This window comes from Homalodisca vitripennis, chromosome 6 (assembly GCF_021130785.1).
Source record: "Homalodisca vitripennis isolate AUS2020 chromosome 6, UT_GWSS_2.1, whole genome shotgun sequence".
Lineage (NCBI taxonomy): Eukaryota > Metazoa > Arthropoda > Insecta > Hemiptera > Cicadellidae > Homalodisca > Homalodisca vitripennis.
The window spans coordinates 51,969,331-51,987,727 of record NC_060212.1 but is presented as its reverse complement, the minus strand read 5'-3'; the positions used below and the strand labels follow the sequence as shown (position 1 = coordinate 51,987,727).

General features: G+C 32.1%; 1 protein-coding gene across 1 annotated transcript; it reads right to left on the bottom strand.

Annotated features, from left to right (window-relative positions):
* Window positions 1-3,116: 3,116 nt before the first annotated feature.
* Window positions 3,117-4,064, bottom strand: LOC124365379. Its single transcript, XM_046821355.1, has one exon. The coding sequence runs from the start codon at window positions 4,062-4,064 to the stop codon at window positions 3,117-3,119; it is 948 nt and encodes a 315-aa protein (XP_046677311.1).
* Window positions 4,065-18,397: the final 14,333 nt, after the last annotated feature.

Genomic DNA, 18,397 nt, shown 5'->3' with positions numbered 1-18,397 from the left:
CTAAAATTTGAAAAAAGCTATCAATATTAATAAAATTTAAAAGCCAACTTTTCAATTTATTCTCAAATTTGCTTCTATTTTTACAATTTTTTATTTGTAAAGGCAAAAGATTAAAAAATTTTGGACCCAAAAAAGAAAAACTTTTTTTGAAAATTGACTTATTTACCTTCGGTCTCATGAACAGCCCCAGTATGTCACCTCTTGTTCTTTGGTAAACTCTGTCATTCCTGTTTCCACTTTTCTCATAGAAAATTTTTAATACTTTGAATAAAAATAAATATTTTAGTGGTAATATTCTTAGATATTTATAAATAGGTAATGCAGATTCATATCTTTTCCTTTTTGCAATTATTCTTACGAAGTGGTTTTGTGTTACATTCAACGGTTGTATGGTTATATTGTCAGCAGCTCCCCAATTTTCTATACCATAATTCAATTTAGAATGAATTAGCGCAAAATAAAGTGTTCTCATTAATTTATCATCAATAAATTTTCTTAAAAAATAAAAACTTCTGATATTTCTTCTTAAACCTACTTGAATGCTGTTTATATGCGGTTTCCAGCTCAGTTTTTCATCAATGTTTATTCCTAAATATTTAATTTGTTCAACTTGATCAATAATTTCACAATTGCAGTTTGAAATGGCTTGACAATCTAATCTATGAAATTTTAGCACATTATTGAATTGGTATCCTTTTAAGTCAAAATTTATAAACTTAGTCTTAGAGGCATTCAAGACCATTCTGTTGTTTCCACACCATTTCCTGACTTTTACCAAATCTTCTCTAATATGATTCCAGATGTTTTCCCATTGTTTTTCTGAATATCTAATCGCAATATCATCAGCAAACCCTATAATTTTTCCATTTAATGGTAATCTCAGCAAGTCATTTATGAAAATTAGAAACAACGTTGGACCAAGAACGGAGCCTTGGGGGACTCCTGTATTAACAATCTTCGCGTCACTGAATGCATTTGATATTTTAACTTTCTGTTCTCGATTTTCAAGATAGCCTGCAAACCAGTTTAAAGTGTTACCTCTTACTCCTAAGAGTTCCAATTTCTTTAATAAAATCTTATGGTTAACCAGGTCAAATGCCTTACAAAAATCAATAAAAACTCCAGCTGCTTTATAGTTATAATTAAAACTAATGTAAATTTGTTCTACAAATGTTAATATAGCTCCTTCTGTGTTTTTTCCCTTTTATAAAACCATACTGATTAGGACTAAAGAAGTGTTTATTGTTTAAAAAATCAATCAACCTGTCTTTCATGCATTTCTCTATAATCTTGGATATTACAGATAAAAGAGCAATCGGTCTGTAATGTTGAATTAAGTCCTTCGAGCCTTTCTTATGAATGGGCACAACAATTGACTCTTTCAGTTTACTTGGGAAAACACCACTGCTAAAACTCAAATTTATTAATGCTGCTATAACCTCTGCTATAACGAATCCAACACTTTTTATAAGTTGTACAGAAATAAAATCGCATCCAGTTGACTTTTTATTTTTTAAATTATTAATTATTTTTAACACCTCTTCGCTAAAAACTGGCTTCAAGAATAAAGAATTGTGGCAATTGTAAAAACCAGAAGTATCAAGACCATTGCCCCCAGGTAGGCCTGACTCGACTTTGCCCGGTGCAGATACGAAGTATTCATTGAACAACTGCGCCATTGTTATCGGATCAGATACTGTGTTACCCTGTTCATCTCTTATCTGAGCTATCGCTTGTTGATCCTTCTTATCTGTAAAAATATTTATGAACTTCCACTGACCAGCAATATTTCCCTCTTGCAATTCGAATAAGCGCCTATAATAATTATTTTTTATTTCCACTATTTCATTGTCTAGTTTTTCTTTAAAGTGCGTGTAATATTGTTTGAAATGTGTGTCATACGGCCTACTTCTGTTCCTGATTGCCAGTTTATTTCTTATTTTAATTTTCTTTATTATTCGTTCATTTATCCATGGACTTCTCATTTTTGCCTTCACCACTCCAGGTCTACAAAATTTAATCTGACTGTGGTCCTCAATGTGCTTATAGAGAATCTCATAAAACTCATTTAATGCCTCATTTACATCAGTACTTTGTAATACATTATTCCAAATCGTTAAATCACTAAGTTGATTTTTTAAGCTTTCAAAATCCAGAATTTTCTTGGTTAATATGACATCCTTATGGACATTGTTTATTTCGTTCTCAAAATTTGCAACGAGGCCTATTAAAAAATGATCCGTTATGTCGACATTAAATATTGCAGCCCTAAACAAATTGGAATTTTTAAATCGAATAAAAAGGTGATCAATACAGGAAGCAGAATCATTATTTCCTCTGGTAAAGTTATCAATCAAACATAAGAATCCGTTATTATTCATAAGCGACAGATAACTGCTGCTTATGTTATTATTAACCAAAATATCTAGATTGATATCGCCTATATAAATTACGTTATAACTTAAATTTGGAATGATTTTTTCTAAATCAAATAAAAAATTGTTTACAGAGAAACTGTGTAACCTGTACAAGCTAACTAAGTTAAACATAATATTTCTAAACTTAATTTCGAAAACTAACATATCAGCTGATTCAATGGTTAATCCCCTATCTCGAACTAAAATATCATCTTTAATGTAAACAATTACGCCTCCTGCTCTATACTGCTCGTTTGTTTTGTAAAATGATTTATAACCAGTAATTTTATAATGTGATACTTCCTCTTCATAAATCCATATTTCAGTCATAACAATAATGTCTATCGAATTATTTAACATATGTACATTGGCCATGAAAGTGTCAAAATTTTTCCTTAAACTTCTAATATTTATGTGAAATATATTTAAACTCTTGGAGTTGGAAGAGAAAAAACTATCATTTATACTATTTAGAATCACACATTTGTCTACCATGATTCAATGTAAGAAAAAATACAAAACAAGAAAAATACATAAGCACATGCTTGAATAAAGTAAACTAGCATTCTAGGCTAATAAATAATACAGTAAAACAAACAAACATTTTCTAAGTAGTTTTTTAACTATTATTTTCGTAATATTTATTCAGTATTATTTAACTCACATATTACTTCACTTGCTTCACTGCTTTCGCTTGGTTTACAGCTTCCCCAAGTCGTCCGAAACATCGATCCTGATGCACTTCTCTCCATTTTCCCTCCTCACAAAAATCTTTCCCTCCCTGCTCCACACATACTTGTATCCCTTGGACCGTGCTGCCTCCTTGACTCTGCCTAGAAGCTGTTTATTTTCAGGTGACAGGTGCTCGTTTATGAAGATCTTGTCCTTCTTGAAGTGCCGATTGATCTTGTCCGCCGTTATTGGTCGTACCTCCTTGAAGGCTTGGAGCCAGTCATCCCGGTCCTGCCTCGTCGTGAACTTCACGATGATCGGCGGTGTTCTGTTTCGGCTGAATGTTGGCACCCTGTGAGCTGCGATCACCCTCTCCTTCTTCAGTTCCAGACCGATTGAGCTCGCAACATCCTTTAGCAACTCCTCCATATGCTCTCCGTTTGTTTCTGGGACACCGTTAATTTCAACGTTGGTCTGTCTAGAATACTGCTCCATATTTCTTAATCTTTGTTCCAAAGTGGCAACGGATTTCTTAAGGACTCTGTTTTCTTCTTTTATTTCTTCCATTTCCTTTTTCTGTTTATTACAGGCTAGCTTTAACTCCTCCATCAACTCATTGCTCTTGTAAATTTTCTCAGAGAAAAAATCTAGAGAGGTACGAAACTCGGTGAACTCCTTAGCATTACGCCTCAACTCTACAAACATCTCAGATTTAAATGCCTCCAAAGTTTGTATTAGAAATTCTTTAGTGACAGGGGTTGCTGGAGTAGATCTACTACTTGCTATTGATGTAGACTTGACAGGTCTGCAAACAGCGCACTGCCAATCCCTTTTCGCACCTCGAGTTTTAATAGAGTCCTGATTTTCTTCAGAAATACAGGCTAGGTGGAAAACATTCTGGCAGAATCCAACACATTTAATCGATTCATTTTCACTGCTACATTCGGAACCGCACACACCGCAGATAACCGGCATTTTAGTGTAAAAAATGAACTTTTACAATAAATATAGATTGTCTGAACAAGCCGATCACCACACGTGCCGCAGTTGACCTTTGAGTCTCGTACAGACAGAGATAGCGACCGCACAGCTCGAGCGACTGATAACGACTCACATATTTAAACACATATGGGAAAGAAACGGCTAAATACAAAATAATTGAATCGTAAAAAGTGAGGGCTCTGTGGTGTAATGGTAGCACATTCACCCGGCAAGTGAGAGATCCGGGTTCGAGTCCCGGCGGAGCAAGTTCTTTTTGCGATTCAATATTTATTGAAATTAAATTAGGTTATTGTCACTTATACAAATTTAATTAATTTATATATATATATATATATATATATATATCAAACATACACATACATAATAAAACTAATGGTTATTGTAGTTCAGACTTGAATATACCCATATTTTGGTACATGTATTATTTAATTTATTAGTTATACATTTCCGGTAATGTGCAAAATAACTAAACTGTATTTGTTCAATTTTATTTTATAGTAAAAAAATTGAAAATGTAAGACACATTTGGAATACTGTTGAAAAGCAGTTAAAAAACACTAAAGGCTTTGTCTGAGAAAAATACTATGTATGTTTCTGTAAAGCAACAAGTCAAATTAGTATTATGTAATGTATACTAAACAAAGAACATGCATGGATAGTGTACTTAGAGATCTGGCTGTCAAGGAAACCACTGGAAATGGCAGAGACTGGATGACTACTATAATATTACTAGCCTATATTGAGAGTCAAGCACGTCAAGCAGATCGCGCGCTAGCTCTATCTTTTTACACCACTACAGAAGATCTATAAAAGAATTTATTAATCCTGGCGGTCCTTATAAGGATAATGGAAAACTATGATCAAATTATTGCATGTCATCGGTCCTTGATACGTATGCAAAGTTTCAAATTGATCAGACGTCTGGAAATTGGTGAAAATTACGCTCAAAGATTCCGTTACATACATAGATACAACCGAAGCTTATAAAAGCGTGTTAAAAAACTGTAATGTCTTAATTAGTTTTAATCAAGTAAACATGTTCACCCTGTTATTTATCTCATATGTTTAGCCAATAACCTATTTCTGTTATGCTGATTTGATTTAATTTAAATATACGTATTTGTGTCAAATTAGCTTAAAAGAAAAGTGTATTTATATGAGTCACAATTAATGTATGTCTCAAAATTGGTATGCAAGTCATAAACTAGTGTACATTTCAGGTAGTACAACATCGTAGGAAATGTCTATAAAAATATTACCTTCATAAGGATAGTATAAATGTAACCAGTGCAACTAAACTAAAAGTAACTGTTTCTGTATTTAAACTTGTAATTTACACAACAGTGTATATGTAACTTAGATGAAAATTTTTGAAATTGTAAACGTTTTGGTAACTTGTACAATAGTCTATAGATAGAAATAACCTAAGCTAATGATAGGTTTTGTGACGTAAAAACGTTAATTTCTGATAATTTATCAAATAATCGTATGCGCCAACCCACTGGAGAATAAATTTAAAATTGATGTAGATTAAAACTAATTAAAAACATTAAGTAAATGAGTAATGGATGTAAATATAACGTAAAGGACAACACAATTAGGTTGAGAGCTGAGATGTTTGCAGCACACAGATCGATCCGTCCCTTGGTAAACAAACCAATATATGATCCTCGTGTCTGGTCTTTCTTTGTTATATCTTTAGTTGACAGAAAACAAATATCTTCAACTTCACCACGTGATTTCAATACTATTTAAGTGTTAATCATTTTTAAATGTACTTCATAAAGGTATTAATAAATGCAATTATACAGCATAGGTAAGGCGTATGTAAAATATATGCAAAAGGGGCACTTAGTTTGAAACATAGAACGATACAGATTCTTTATTATTGATCAGGTTCTAAATATATATGAAATATTGAAAAGGGCAACGCTTGAATTGTCCATAGAATCGGAAATTAAACGAAGTAAACATAAAAGTAAAATGTAATCGTTAAATTGTTATTGTGTGTAACTTAATTTTTAAGGAAGAAGCGTTCAAACCTTTACGTTGTTGATGTGGTTTTTTTTTATCCAAAAAGGTCACTTAACATGAACATTTATGTTATTTATCCAATAATTTCACATTTATTGGAACGTTACCAATGCAGAGCGAATAAACTATTCAGTTCGATATTGTTGGAGACATCCAGAACTTAATTAACTCTAGTGTAGTGAGGACGGAGTTGAAGAGGAGTGTAAGGATGTCTATCTTTTGGAAGGTTTTCATAAACTCAAAGCCCGTTTCTTACAAATAAACAGTGTGGAATAATGTATTTGAACTAGGAAAATACTTAATATAAAAATGTATTACAAATAATTACGTTCATATTGGCTTAGATAAAATAACTGTATCCACTCTCCGCAACACTGTGCGTAAGCAAGTGCTCTTGCACCCGCAAGCATGTTTTTGTGTGTGTTTCTGATGGGTAATACACCCAAGCAAATTGCACTCTCAGTGATGCATAATTAACTACCCTATTATGTCTGTATACTTTTTGAAATGATATAGCTGTAAATAATTTTGAATGGTATACAGTTGTGAATACAGTAATGGTCGTAATGTTTTGTAGATGGATTAAATTTGGCACAGGGGCAGCATTTTTGCTTAGATTTAATGGGTTTACCAGCTAGTTTAAACTTGACGGCAATTAAATATTCGTGCACATATTTTAACTCAATTGTTTACCAATGACCACCCAAAATGTGAATAAAAATTAATTCGTTAATACGACCGAATTGAATACGTTTTTAGATACCTTTAATACTTAATATTTTTTAGATACACCTTACAATTTCAAGATGATACCGTTACAAATATTAAAAAAGGCATAGTAATAATTGTTTAAGCATCATGCATCAAGTAATAAAAAGATTATTTAAAATAGTTGTTGTTCTTATATCATTTTACTTCAGATAATTCGTAAGAATTCCAAATTGAGACTCCTGAGGATTTGCACACTCCTTGAATACGTTTCTTTACCAGTATTAAACAAAAAACGTTTCAAGATGGTGGCGTTTCGTTTCCGTGCAAATTATTACCTCGATTTTTACTCAACGGAAACTAAAACTAACACTTTTAATAGCAAATAAACAGCTGGTGTATTGTTATTCATGCTAATTTGGAGCTAACTGTAAAGGATGTAACTCTGGAACGATAGACAACTCCTGCCTCTCTGTATGTTTCGATGGGTGGCTGGTTAGTAATCCTACCGCTGATTTACTCATTATCTCTGGACTAATATACAAATTCTTTCTCTCTGTATGTTTCGTTAGGCTGTTACTGGTCTGCATTAGTACCGCTGATTTACTCATTATCTCTGGAATAATATGCAAATTCCTCCTCTCTGTATGTTTCGTTGGGCTGCTGGTTCGCGTTAGTACCGCTGATTTACTTGTTATATTCTGGACTGATATACACAACCTTCCTCTCTGTATGTTTCGTTGGGCTGCTTGTTAGTATTATTACCGCTGATTTACTTGCTATCTCTTATATGTTTTAACACTTAAGCAATCGTTAATTATGTGTCGGTTCTATTGATCGCTTTGTTGTTATTCTATTAATTAATAAAACGTAGCTTATACAACTATACATAAATTTAACAAGTGCTTTAGAATTAAAATGACAATTATCAGTAGGATTTGTATTGTCACTGTATTTATAATACTTTTTAAACTAAGAAACAATTGATTATATGATTTAGGTTAAATATATAAATTTGATTATCTTATAAATAGCGGATTTATAATAATTAATTTAAGGATTTATTTGCGTTAAATTATTGACATACTACGTAAAAAAATAGATATACTATAATTTATAAAGGAAGTTAAACTTTTAACAACGAGAACACAATGCTCTTGACATTTCATCTGTTAATACTGAGAGTACGATTATTACTGGTGTAAACTGTTGCTCGTTACTTAATTATTGAAGTGTTATTGGAAAGCCGTTAAGAGCATCGATGTGACAATTATTTATTACAATCTTTTAGCACAAACTCAAATGCTGGTTGGTAACATAATACGTAATACACATGTAACTCATTGTAATAGGTTGCATGATGTATTTACGATTGTTTTACTTTGTATCGATTAAGTAGCCTGTGGTAGTAAAGTGAAGGAAATATATATATATATATATATATATATATATATATATATATATATATATATATATATAAATGTGTGTGTGTGTGTGTGTGTGTGTGTGTGTGTACAGGGTGTTCAAGTCACAGAGCTTGTCACACAATATCATTCTAATTTATTCGGAAAGATCACACAACTGATAGATAAAAAAATGGGTTACAGGAGTTGCTAAATGCCTCTAAATCTAACTATTCCTTATCATACTTATATCTAGATTGATAATGCAGGTACGTATCTTTAATGCCTGATATAATTTAAACCATATTAAGAACAGTTATTTGATCTATAACAAAACTATTGTTTACATTTGATATATTAGGGAGATGAAAAACATCTTGACTAAATTCACGTTACCATAATATGTATGAAAAATTAATTAAACGAACCTGTAATATATTTCTCGTTACCATAAACCTCGTATACTATATCTCCAGCCGTAACATGAGTTAGATGTCGCCGCTCCTCGCGGAGGTAAATAGAACTATAAACAAATTGTTCTACTATTGCCTCTAACAGCAATAGCTCTGATAAATATTTCAATTTGGCTTGTCTAATCTTTGCAGACACATTAAAGGCTATATGTTAATATCTTGCAATTAGTACAATTTCATGCTTATGTTTTTTTACAGACAACAAATTCTATAAATTCTCATTGCGAATAAAGGAATCTATGTCAATGAGACCGACGTTTATTCAAACTTTTATTTGTTTATAAAAACGTACCCTGCTCTAAACATAAACCATATAGATCATATAATTTAATTAGTAAATTGAATAAAATTCATGTACTCTAAAGATATATACACGATAATGCTTTAATTTCCTTGGGATATTTTATGATCAAGAAAAGTGGAAGCGATATACATTTAAGAGTTAGATATTCTTTATTTAGGCAAAGTACTGATCATAAACAAAACATGATTTGCATAATAGTCCATAAAATACAGTTTATAAACAGAAAAATGTATTTCAAACGACGTGCTATTTTTAATATTCTAAAAAACTTGATGATATACCAATTTCACGAGTCGGTTCATAAATGAACCGGTTAATATGTCGGTTTCAATTTTTGAAACCCAAAACTCTGATCGTTTCTGGCTTCTACAAAGCGTGTTAATGTTGAAGTCACCCCTTATCATGTATAAATTACCACTATTCTTAAAAAATATATTTTCTAAATCCGATTTAAACTTCTTAAGACTACGGCTACTTAACTCATTATACATCGTATATAAAAAAACATAATTATAATTTTATATTGACAGAAACAAGAAGTAGGTTTATTTTTTGTTTTTTGTGTTTACGTATGTTTTAAGAAAAAACATTTATGCTTGATAGAAATGTAGTCAGAGACATAAACTGCAACACGTCCAGATTAATTTGAGGTTGAAAATAGTAAAAAAGTTGCTAATTGGGAATAACGTCAATCTTTGACTATTCTCAGGGAAATATCGTAAAGGCTATGATTAATAAATTGAAACGTGGAACCGATTGTACCAACTTAATAATGACAAGTAAACTCAGGATATCCCCACACACTCTATACTTGTACTCCGCTTAAAGTCAAGAAATCAGATAGGTCGTTACCGATTCTGCTTTAGAAACATAAGCTGAAGTTTCTTCTAAGAAATTCATGACCATTGTTTTTTCAACACACATTGCTTAATATAACATGCTTAAAACTAATTTAAAACATTCCACTATTTTTAAATCTCCTGGTTGTGTCTTAGGATGGATGATAATCCTTGAACTCTACATAAGTTCATTGTCAAATTCAAATACATTTTACCAATATTGTCTATCGATCTTACAGCCACCAGTTCAATTAAACTGAATAATACTCAATTAAATTTAAAAATAAAATGCCATCGTCGTGATTCGGTGCACGCTCTCTTCAAGGAAGCATACATGTTTTGTAATCAGCTTATCACGTTTGAATGGTAGGTTTGCCACATGAGATCTGGAGTGTTGAATAGCCTAGTAATCTGATGTAACGAACTAATAACCCTTCCCATTACACAATTCCATACGGTTATCAGTAAGTGTATCCTATTGCTTATTAAATAATTTTATCTGAATTAAAAAACAAGTTTGGTCGCAGAAAGACTTTAATGATTTGTCCTCCATATTATAACCTCCATAATATGTTAACATGCATATCACATTGGACCAACATACGACTTAATCACATTTATATATTCATACCTCAGTCTTGTACAGCGGGCAGTTCAACAAATATCTGATGCATTAATAATTCTATAAACACGATTTTTTAATGTATTTTTAATTTTTACTTATTTAAGTTACTCCAGTATTAAAAATGTATCAGGTTTCTTACAAAATGATAAGTTAAAACTTGTAAACGACAACTACACAAGTTCAAATTACTGGTTATTTGAATGTAACTAACACTAACACTGATATTTTTAATTAAAGTTATACAAAAATTCAATAATTAAATAGGAATAATACGCCTCCACACATCCACTTGTTACAGATCACCATACATCTTGTCACTTGTGAGTAATACAGGATATTGTTTGGAGACATGGCATTGTAATGTTTGTCCAACGGATAAAACCCGCCTTTCACTAGTAACACTGAGCTATGTCAAGAAGACGAAATGGGGTCGTACAACACAAGACATGGTTTGTGCTCATGTCATCAAAATGTTTACCTAACGGATAAAGCCTGACTACCACTAGTACCACTGAGCTATGCCAGGAAGACAAAATATAGGTATACAAAAACTTGGTTACCTAACCATTACATCATTTAGACATTACCTAATATACGTCACTAGATTCCCAAAGTATGTACTAAAGAACGAATATCAGTTTCTATATGATTTGACAGTGTATTAAATTGTGACTAGACTATTGTATCCTTAAATGTTTATCCATCCTTTACAAATTTTATACAACTAATGTTTACTAGGTCATGCCAGTTTATACACAGATGTATACGGGAACTAACATGTATACAAGGTAAGGTACAGTTTTCGTCGTGCAGTGTTCCCTCAATCACCTGCAGGCTGTATATTATGCATGTTCAGCTGTGTTGGAACTACGTACGGTACCTGTAAGTGGCAGTTTAAGTAAAACAAGGTTATTTGTGTTTCACAACATTGAGTAATATTTAACAATTAAGAACAAACTGTTTACAAATTGTGTTCATAGCTTCCATGTTATATTTAACTTCTTTATGGACAACTGTATATTAATCAATAACAAAATTATTTCAAAAATTGCCAAGGTCTTTAATGTTTTTATAATTTTTTTTATAACATCATGAAGATATATAAACTTGATTTTAAATTTAATTGTAGTTCATAAAAGCATGGAATAACTTTGGTTTAACTCACTAAAATAGTTTTTAAATAAGCTATATCGAAAATGGCAAATTTAAAATAAGGGTTGTATTACAAGTCGACAGAATCCCCATAAACAGTGATTGAATTAGTAAAAATGCATATGGAGTTTAAAAAAAACTTGTACAGTAAAAATAATCTATGACAAAAGTAAAATCTCTAACTGTGAACCTATTCAGTTAGTCTCAAATGTGAGAACAACTTTTTGTTATAAACCATGATAGTTCATATTTTTAGTGATTATTATAAAATGATATCTATTTATCTAACATACATGTTGAAACAGCTGATGCCTTTCAACTGACAGAATGCTTATGCTTATAGCAAGCATAGTCTTTAAAGTGGTTGTGCTCGTTTATGCGTTAAAAAATTAAGATTGATTTTGTTGTAAGATGTATAATAATTACTATCTCGTAAAATGTTTATAGGAATCCAATTTTTTCAATAATTTTTATTTTGTTAATGTTTAAGGGTACACATGTTGTTAGGGTATAACGTATATATTGACTTTCATATATAACCGAAAAATCTTCGTTTAAATGTCCTCCTGAAATTGGAGTGTCGTTGGAAAAGGTATACACAGATTATACAATCTGGTACAACTTTTACATGAGCTGACTTCTACAGCAAACGTTTGTGTTGGTTTAAGTTTCAAGCCTTACACAAATTAATCCTATCAAGTTTATGGTAATTCCAGTGTAAGCCGATTACGCTGTCAGTAATGCTCTAACTAGGCCACGAAACGGGATTTGAAAACATTGAAGCGTAAGGTTGTTTGCTTAAAATTAACTAAAATCGTATAAATAGAATCAAATAATGAACATCAGCCTTAACTTGGACCATTCCTTTTATTTTTAAATGCTGCACATTTTATGTCCAATTTCCACACTCACACGAGCCCAGGATAGTCGAGACAGTTTGATGTAGATTACTGGTAACTAAGTTATTGATTTCCCTGCAGGCGGTCAATATTCAAAGTCAATACAATCATCAGCCTCAGCACACCTACACTAAAGTGCTCTATACTAAAATGCAATACAAGAGAAAGTATATTGTTTTCTATATTTACCCACTTTACTGACTAAAAGTATAATCAGGTTCAACAGGTTTTTGCGGTTTTTTGTGTTTTGTTTAATATAATTGAAAAAGAAATGGCAACTATATCATACGTAAAACACCATAGCATAAAATCGTGTGTTTAATCAAATATAATTAAACTTCTACAACTATAATTGCAGGATTTCTCGGAAGAAAGGAAGGATATTCAATTTTATTTATTAAAATGCGGGCATAAATTTATCACCTACACAGCTTAGAATGAACTATTTTATCTTAGTTGTGGAAATTCTGACGTATTTAACGCAGTCTTACTCATCTAGGCAGCTGCTGAGACGATATTTGTACCAATCAAATGTAATTTTAGAGCAATTTGAATTAAATATAAAATAATATCACAAAACGGTCAATAGTTATATAAAAGGATAACAGTATTCGATAATTTGGCATTTTTAAATATTAGAAGAATGAAAAATTAGGTTTCGAGGTTTTGACCCTCTTCTCTCCATTGGTGTCAAAAGATTTTAAAGGACAAACATTAATTTGATTTATTTACCAAACTACAAACACTAGACTAAGTTATATGTAAAATACGAGTATATCAAGTTGACTTAGGTGAAATGTATATACTAGAGAAAATAGTCAGCATAATAGTAAACCATATAAAGGAGAAAGCATTAGAAGTTTTTAAATTGTGAGGATAAGGAAACACAAAAAATTATCGAAACATAGTGTTTTATTTGAGACCACGTGTCTTCCCTTTAAATCTGCTTATAGGCAATATTAGATTTTAAATATAATGCATAGCAGTTATCAGTAGTAACCAATTATCTAATACAAGCCACACATTGCCAGCTCGGCACGGAGTAAAACAACAACGGAGTAATTACTAATTACCTCCACTGTTCCTGTATGTTCTTTCAACTATTACATTTATGTTACAATCCAGTTCCACATACTAAACATTATTTATTAATACAATAGCGTAATTTTTAACTAATTACCTCCACTGTTCCTGTATATTCTGTCAACTATTACATTTATGTTACAATCCAGTTCCACATACTAAACATTTATTAAAACAGTAGCATAATTATTAAATAACTACCTCCACTAATCATGTATATTCTGTTACTACTATTACATTTATGTTACATCCCAGCCACGCATGTCAAACGAGTATTAAAATGAACTTAAATTAGCTTTCAATTCGATTGGAGCATTGTCCCCATTTCTCGTAGGGTATTCAGTGGTATGCGAAATTCCGGGTGATTTTACCAGTTTGATATGAACAAACTGGTACACACAAAATTGATTGATACTCTCCCATACTGGTGATTATTATTGATATTATGACGATTTTAGAACAACTTTTATTAAATTTTAATATACAGTATTTATTCCGACTTATAGTGACAGAAGGGTATCATGGTGCTTATTAGTGTTGACAGGGACTGGAATGCAATTAACATATGAATTTCCGTTATCATTAGATTGGTATTTAGAGCAAATCATTAGAGTATTTATCATTGTTCACTTTACCATGTACTTTGAACAAACTTTTTTTTGAGCGAGTATCATTGCAATTGTCCAAAATAACAAGTTATATTAGTGTTTGAAAAGCTAATTATAATTATATAAATATTTAAATACGTTTTATTCACACTCGCCTTCAGTTAAATTTGTGTTCTCTTTCAACCGAATATAATTGCTGCTCAGATAAGTCTACACAATTTAACATTATATAGGAAATACCCTTTCACTGTTTATTTTGATTGGAACATAATGCAAACATTGTGTATTATTTTTACTTTCAATAACTTCATATTATGTATTAATCAATAAATTACCTCTATGAATAAAACTCACCCAATAATGTACACCCACACCATCCCCCGTAGTAGACAGTTCCTTGCGAACAGAAATCCCTCATTCACAAAGGCGGATATAGTAAGGATGTGTCATATTGGGCGATAGTGAGTGGGTATATGACTGTTTTAGCCTTCTCTGAGTCCACATCCCACGTCTGGATTTTTATATCTTTTACGCCACACAAATCCTTATCCTACACTATCGGAAATCCGACTAAAACGTTTTGTACTAATACACGAATGTCTTGAAATCAAAGCATTGTAAAGTTTTAAAATCTGTTGAACTGTAATAGTATTCTTCTCCATTGGTAAAACATAAATTTCCTTTTTAATTTAAATGTGGGTGGCGCAAAAAGGATGGTCGGATTTTAAATAACTATAACTCCATCAGTTTTACAAATTAATTTTATTCAATTACATAACTAAATGCTCCCAGGCACCCAATTACGAGAAATAACCTCCAAAATTCATGTACGGAAAATAACTTCCGGAAGATGGTGTCCTTCCTCGGTGATGCATTCCACAAGTCTTTCCTTGAAATTTTACATCACTTTCACTACAGTTTCTTCTTGAATTGCCATAATTTCCGCACTGATTGCCTCCTTCAGATCAATTAAGTTTCGGGGCTTGTTTACGTAGACTTTTGACTTTAGGTATCCCCAAAGAAAAAAATCACAGGCTGAGAGGTCAGGTGATCTAGCGGGCCAGTGGACATCTCCAAAACGCGAGATGATGTGGTGGGGGAACATCCGCCTTAAGACACACATGGAGTCATTGGCTGTGTGGGCCGTGGCCCCGTCCTGTTGAAACCAAATTCGATCTCGATTTACACGTAACTCTCGCAGTTTCGGCCCCAAAAAGCTACGTAGCATGTTAACGTAACGTTCCGAGTTCACAGTGACTATAGCGTTGTTCTCCTCAAAAAAATAAGGACCAACAATCCCCAATTTTGACATTCCACACCAGACTGTTACTTTAGCACTATGAAGAGGCTTTTGGTGCAATTCTCTGGGATTAGTTGCTGCCCAATACCTACAGTTTTGTTTGTTGACATAGCCGTCTAAATGGAAATGGGCTTCATCCGACATTAAAAGCACAACATCGTTATTAGAGTACAAAATGTCCAACACTATTTCACAAAATCGTCTTCGGTGCTCAAAATCACGATCATAGAGCTCTTGCGTGATCATAATTTTGTATGGGTGAAACTGTAACTCACGGCTTAAAATGCGCTGCAACGAACGACGGCTGAGGCCTAAAGTTTGAGCACGACGCCTGGTGGAACAACGCGGACTGTGAAGCACTGACGCTCTAACATTCTCAATGTTCTGTGGAGTAACTGCCGTACGTGGACGCCCAACAGATTTACCACTCATGACAGACCCTGTTGTCCGGAATGCAGTCACCCAACGTGATATGGATCTGCGATCTGGAATGGGTTCATCACGCGCTAAACCAAAACGTTGTCGAAACAATCGTTGCACAGTAATAAAAGATTCATTATTTCTGAAAAAACTGTTTCACAGCAAAAACACGATGCTCGACCGTCCACTGCGCCATCTCGTGGCAAACTGGGTGTAATGGCCGACTTGCAGATGTACGGCAGTGGTCCCCCCTCAACACCTTCCACTGGTACTACGCAGTTCAAATCCGACATACTTTTTGCGCCACCCAGTATATTCCATTGAGTTTTATGTGTATATATATATATAAAATATTACAATATTTGATTTCAGCGCACTCGTGTCTGGTAGTACTTTGTATAGGTCTAAGAAAACATTTTTTTAACACTGATATAAAACGTAACATAAGGAAAACAATCTGAATGTATTATTAAGCGAGTAATTTCAAGAAAGATTGCATCTTCAGACTTTAAATGTAGCACAATAGGCGTCATGGATGTCTATTATTCAGTAGGCTGATGCAATTTCTCATTCGTCTCAGAAAGGACTATACACATTTCTCTTCGGTACAATTTTCTGTCACTTAGTTTATTAGAGTACTCCAATAAACACAAAGCATGTTTACGCCAACAGAAACTAATGATTACTACAAAATAAAACATTTTCAAACCTTGCATACAAATTTTTATATTTATGTATGTATTTTGGACTCAGTGGCTGGTCATCAGGTAATTTTCTGTATATTATAACCGTTATTCTCTATTACTTCAATTATGTACTAAAAATTAATAATTGAGAAATCTAATTGGAGTGGGCACGATATGTCATTTGATAATTTATAAAAACTTTAAATCGACTTTATTAGCAAAGGTGATGATTAAAGTTCTCTTGGAACATATTTGAACTCCTCCTATTACTACAATAGACATTTATTGAAATATATAAACTTTAAATCCTATCCTAAAATCCCTATCTAGTGGAATGAAGAGCTGTCCTGTTAGATCCATCAATAATCCCGAAGTAGTAAATCTGTACAAACAAATCATAATTTGTATAAGTTCTGCTGACACAACTGCTTATAATATAACTTAAAAATATTAACAATGCCTCGAACCATTTACTTTAATTTAGTAAATAAACACGGACATGATTTTACAGTTTATCTCTTCTGAGAGCAAAGTACACATCCAGTTTATTGAGACTTTCGAGTAAGAAGAACGAACCTTATCTTGCTAGTCGTGTTATTCTTTGACTTATGCTAAGTTAACTGTATATATCGCACTGGACCATATAAAACTTAATAGTCATTGTACTGTATAAAAAATTATATTAAACTCTTGTTTACTTATCGGCAGAAAAATATATTATTGTAACACATAAAGTAACTAAACACCGTACACATTTCTAATAAACTAATAAATGCCGTTTAGATACGCATACACATCGCTACTGTTATAATGAGACAACAATTCACTCTGAGGTATTGTGTGAGTGCGGTTCGTCATTGTTGTGAACGCGGTGAAGCGCCAATAGGGAAACAATATCAACTACGCTTGGATTACATTAGGGTAACGTGCTTACTATGAACATTGTGGTACTCCTGATATTACAGTAAGTGAAATTTTTTTAAATCTCCAATTGAAAAATGTATTTACTAACAGTCACATTAAATAATATGAGTTATTACTACATAAATTAGCTCCCTTTTGTGTCATTTATTGGAAATGATTTGGTTTTAATTTAACCTGTATTGCTGGTATTAGTTTCTTAAACATGCATCTTACGACTTTCTTCAGTAAATTCATGTCTGTACAAAAGTTCAAACGGATTTTGTCACTATGCACTAAGAATGAAAATAATGTAATAAATAAAGATATAAAATTAGATCTTAAGAAACGTAAGATTTAATTTATAGAAACACAAAATATTCACACCGGCTTATAAATAGTATGTATCATTTAAATATTTTTTAGAGGAATATTTTTCATTGAGAAGTTTAATGGAGGCCTAATTAAAACTTTAATATATATATATATATATATATATATTATATATATATAACTAATATGAGTGCGTGTGTGTTTTTTCTATTTATTCATGTTATCTGGTTAAGGTTGTGGTGTGGAGAGTTGTATAGCACTAACTACGCCTCATTATTAAAGGCATTTTCATTAATTAATTTGTAATGTGTAAGTTAATTTATTTCCACCATATGTTAGATTTTACCCATCTGATGACGTGATGTGACAATGGAAAAGAGCTCCTTAAAGTAACAAAAACCATAATAATAATGTTGTATTGACGATGGAATGATATTTATCGTTATTTATTTATAGTTTAGTACTTTATTTTATCTTTTAGGAAATGATATGGAATTATTTACTAAAGAGGTTATTGTTTAGTAAAGTACGCGACTGTA

Excerpts from the sequence above, each read along its gene's own strand:
- LOC124365379 (XM_046821355.1), bottom strand. The coding sequence starts at position 4,064 with ATGCCGGTTATCTGCGGTGTGTGCGGTTCCGAATGTAGCAGTGAAAAT.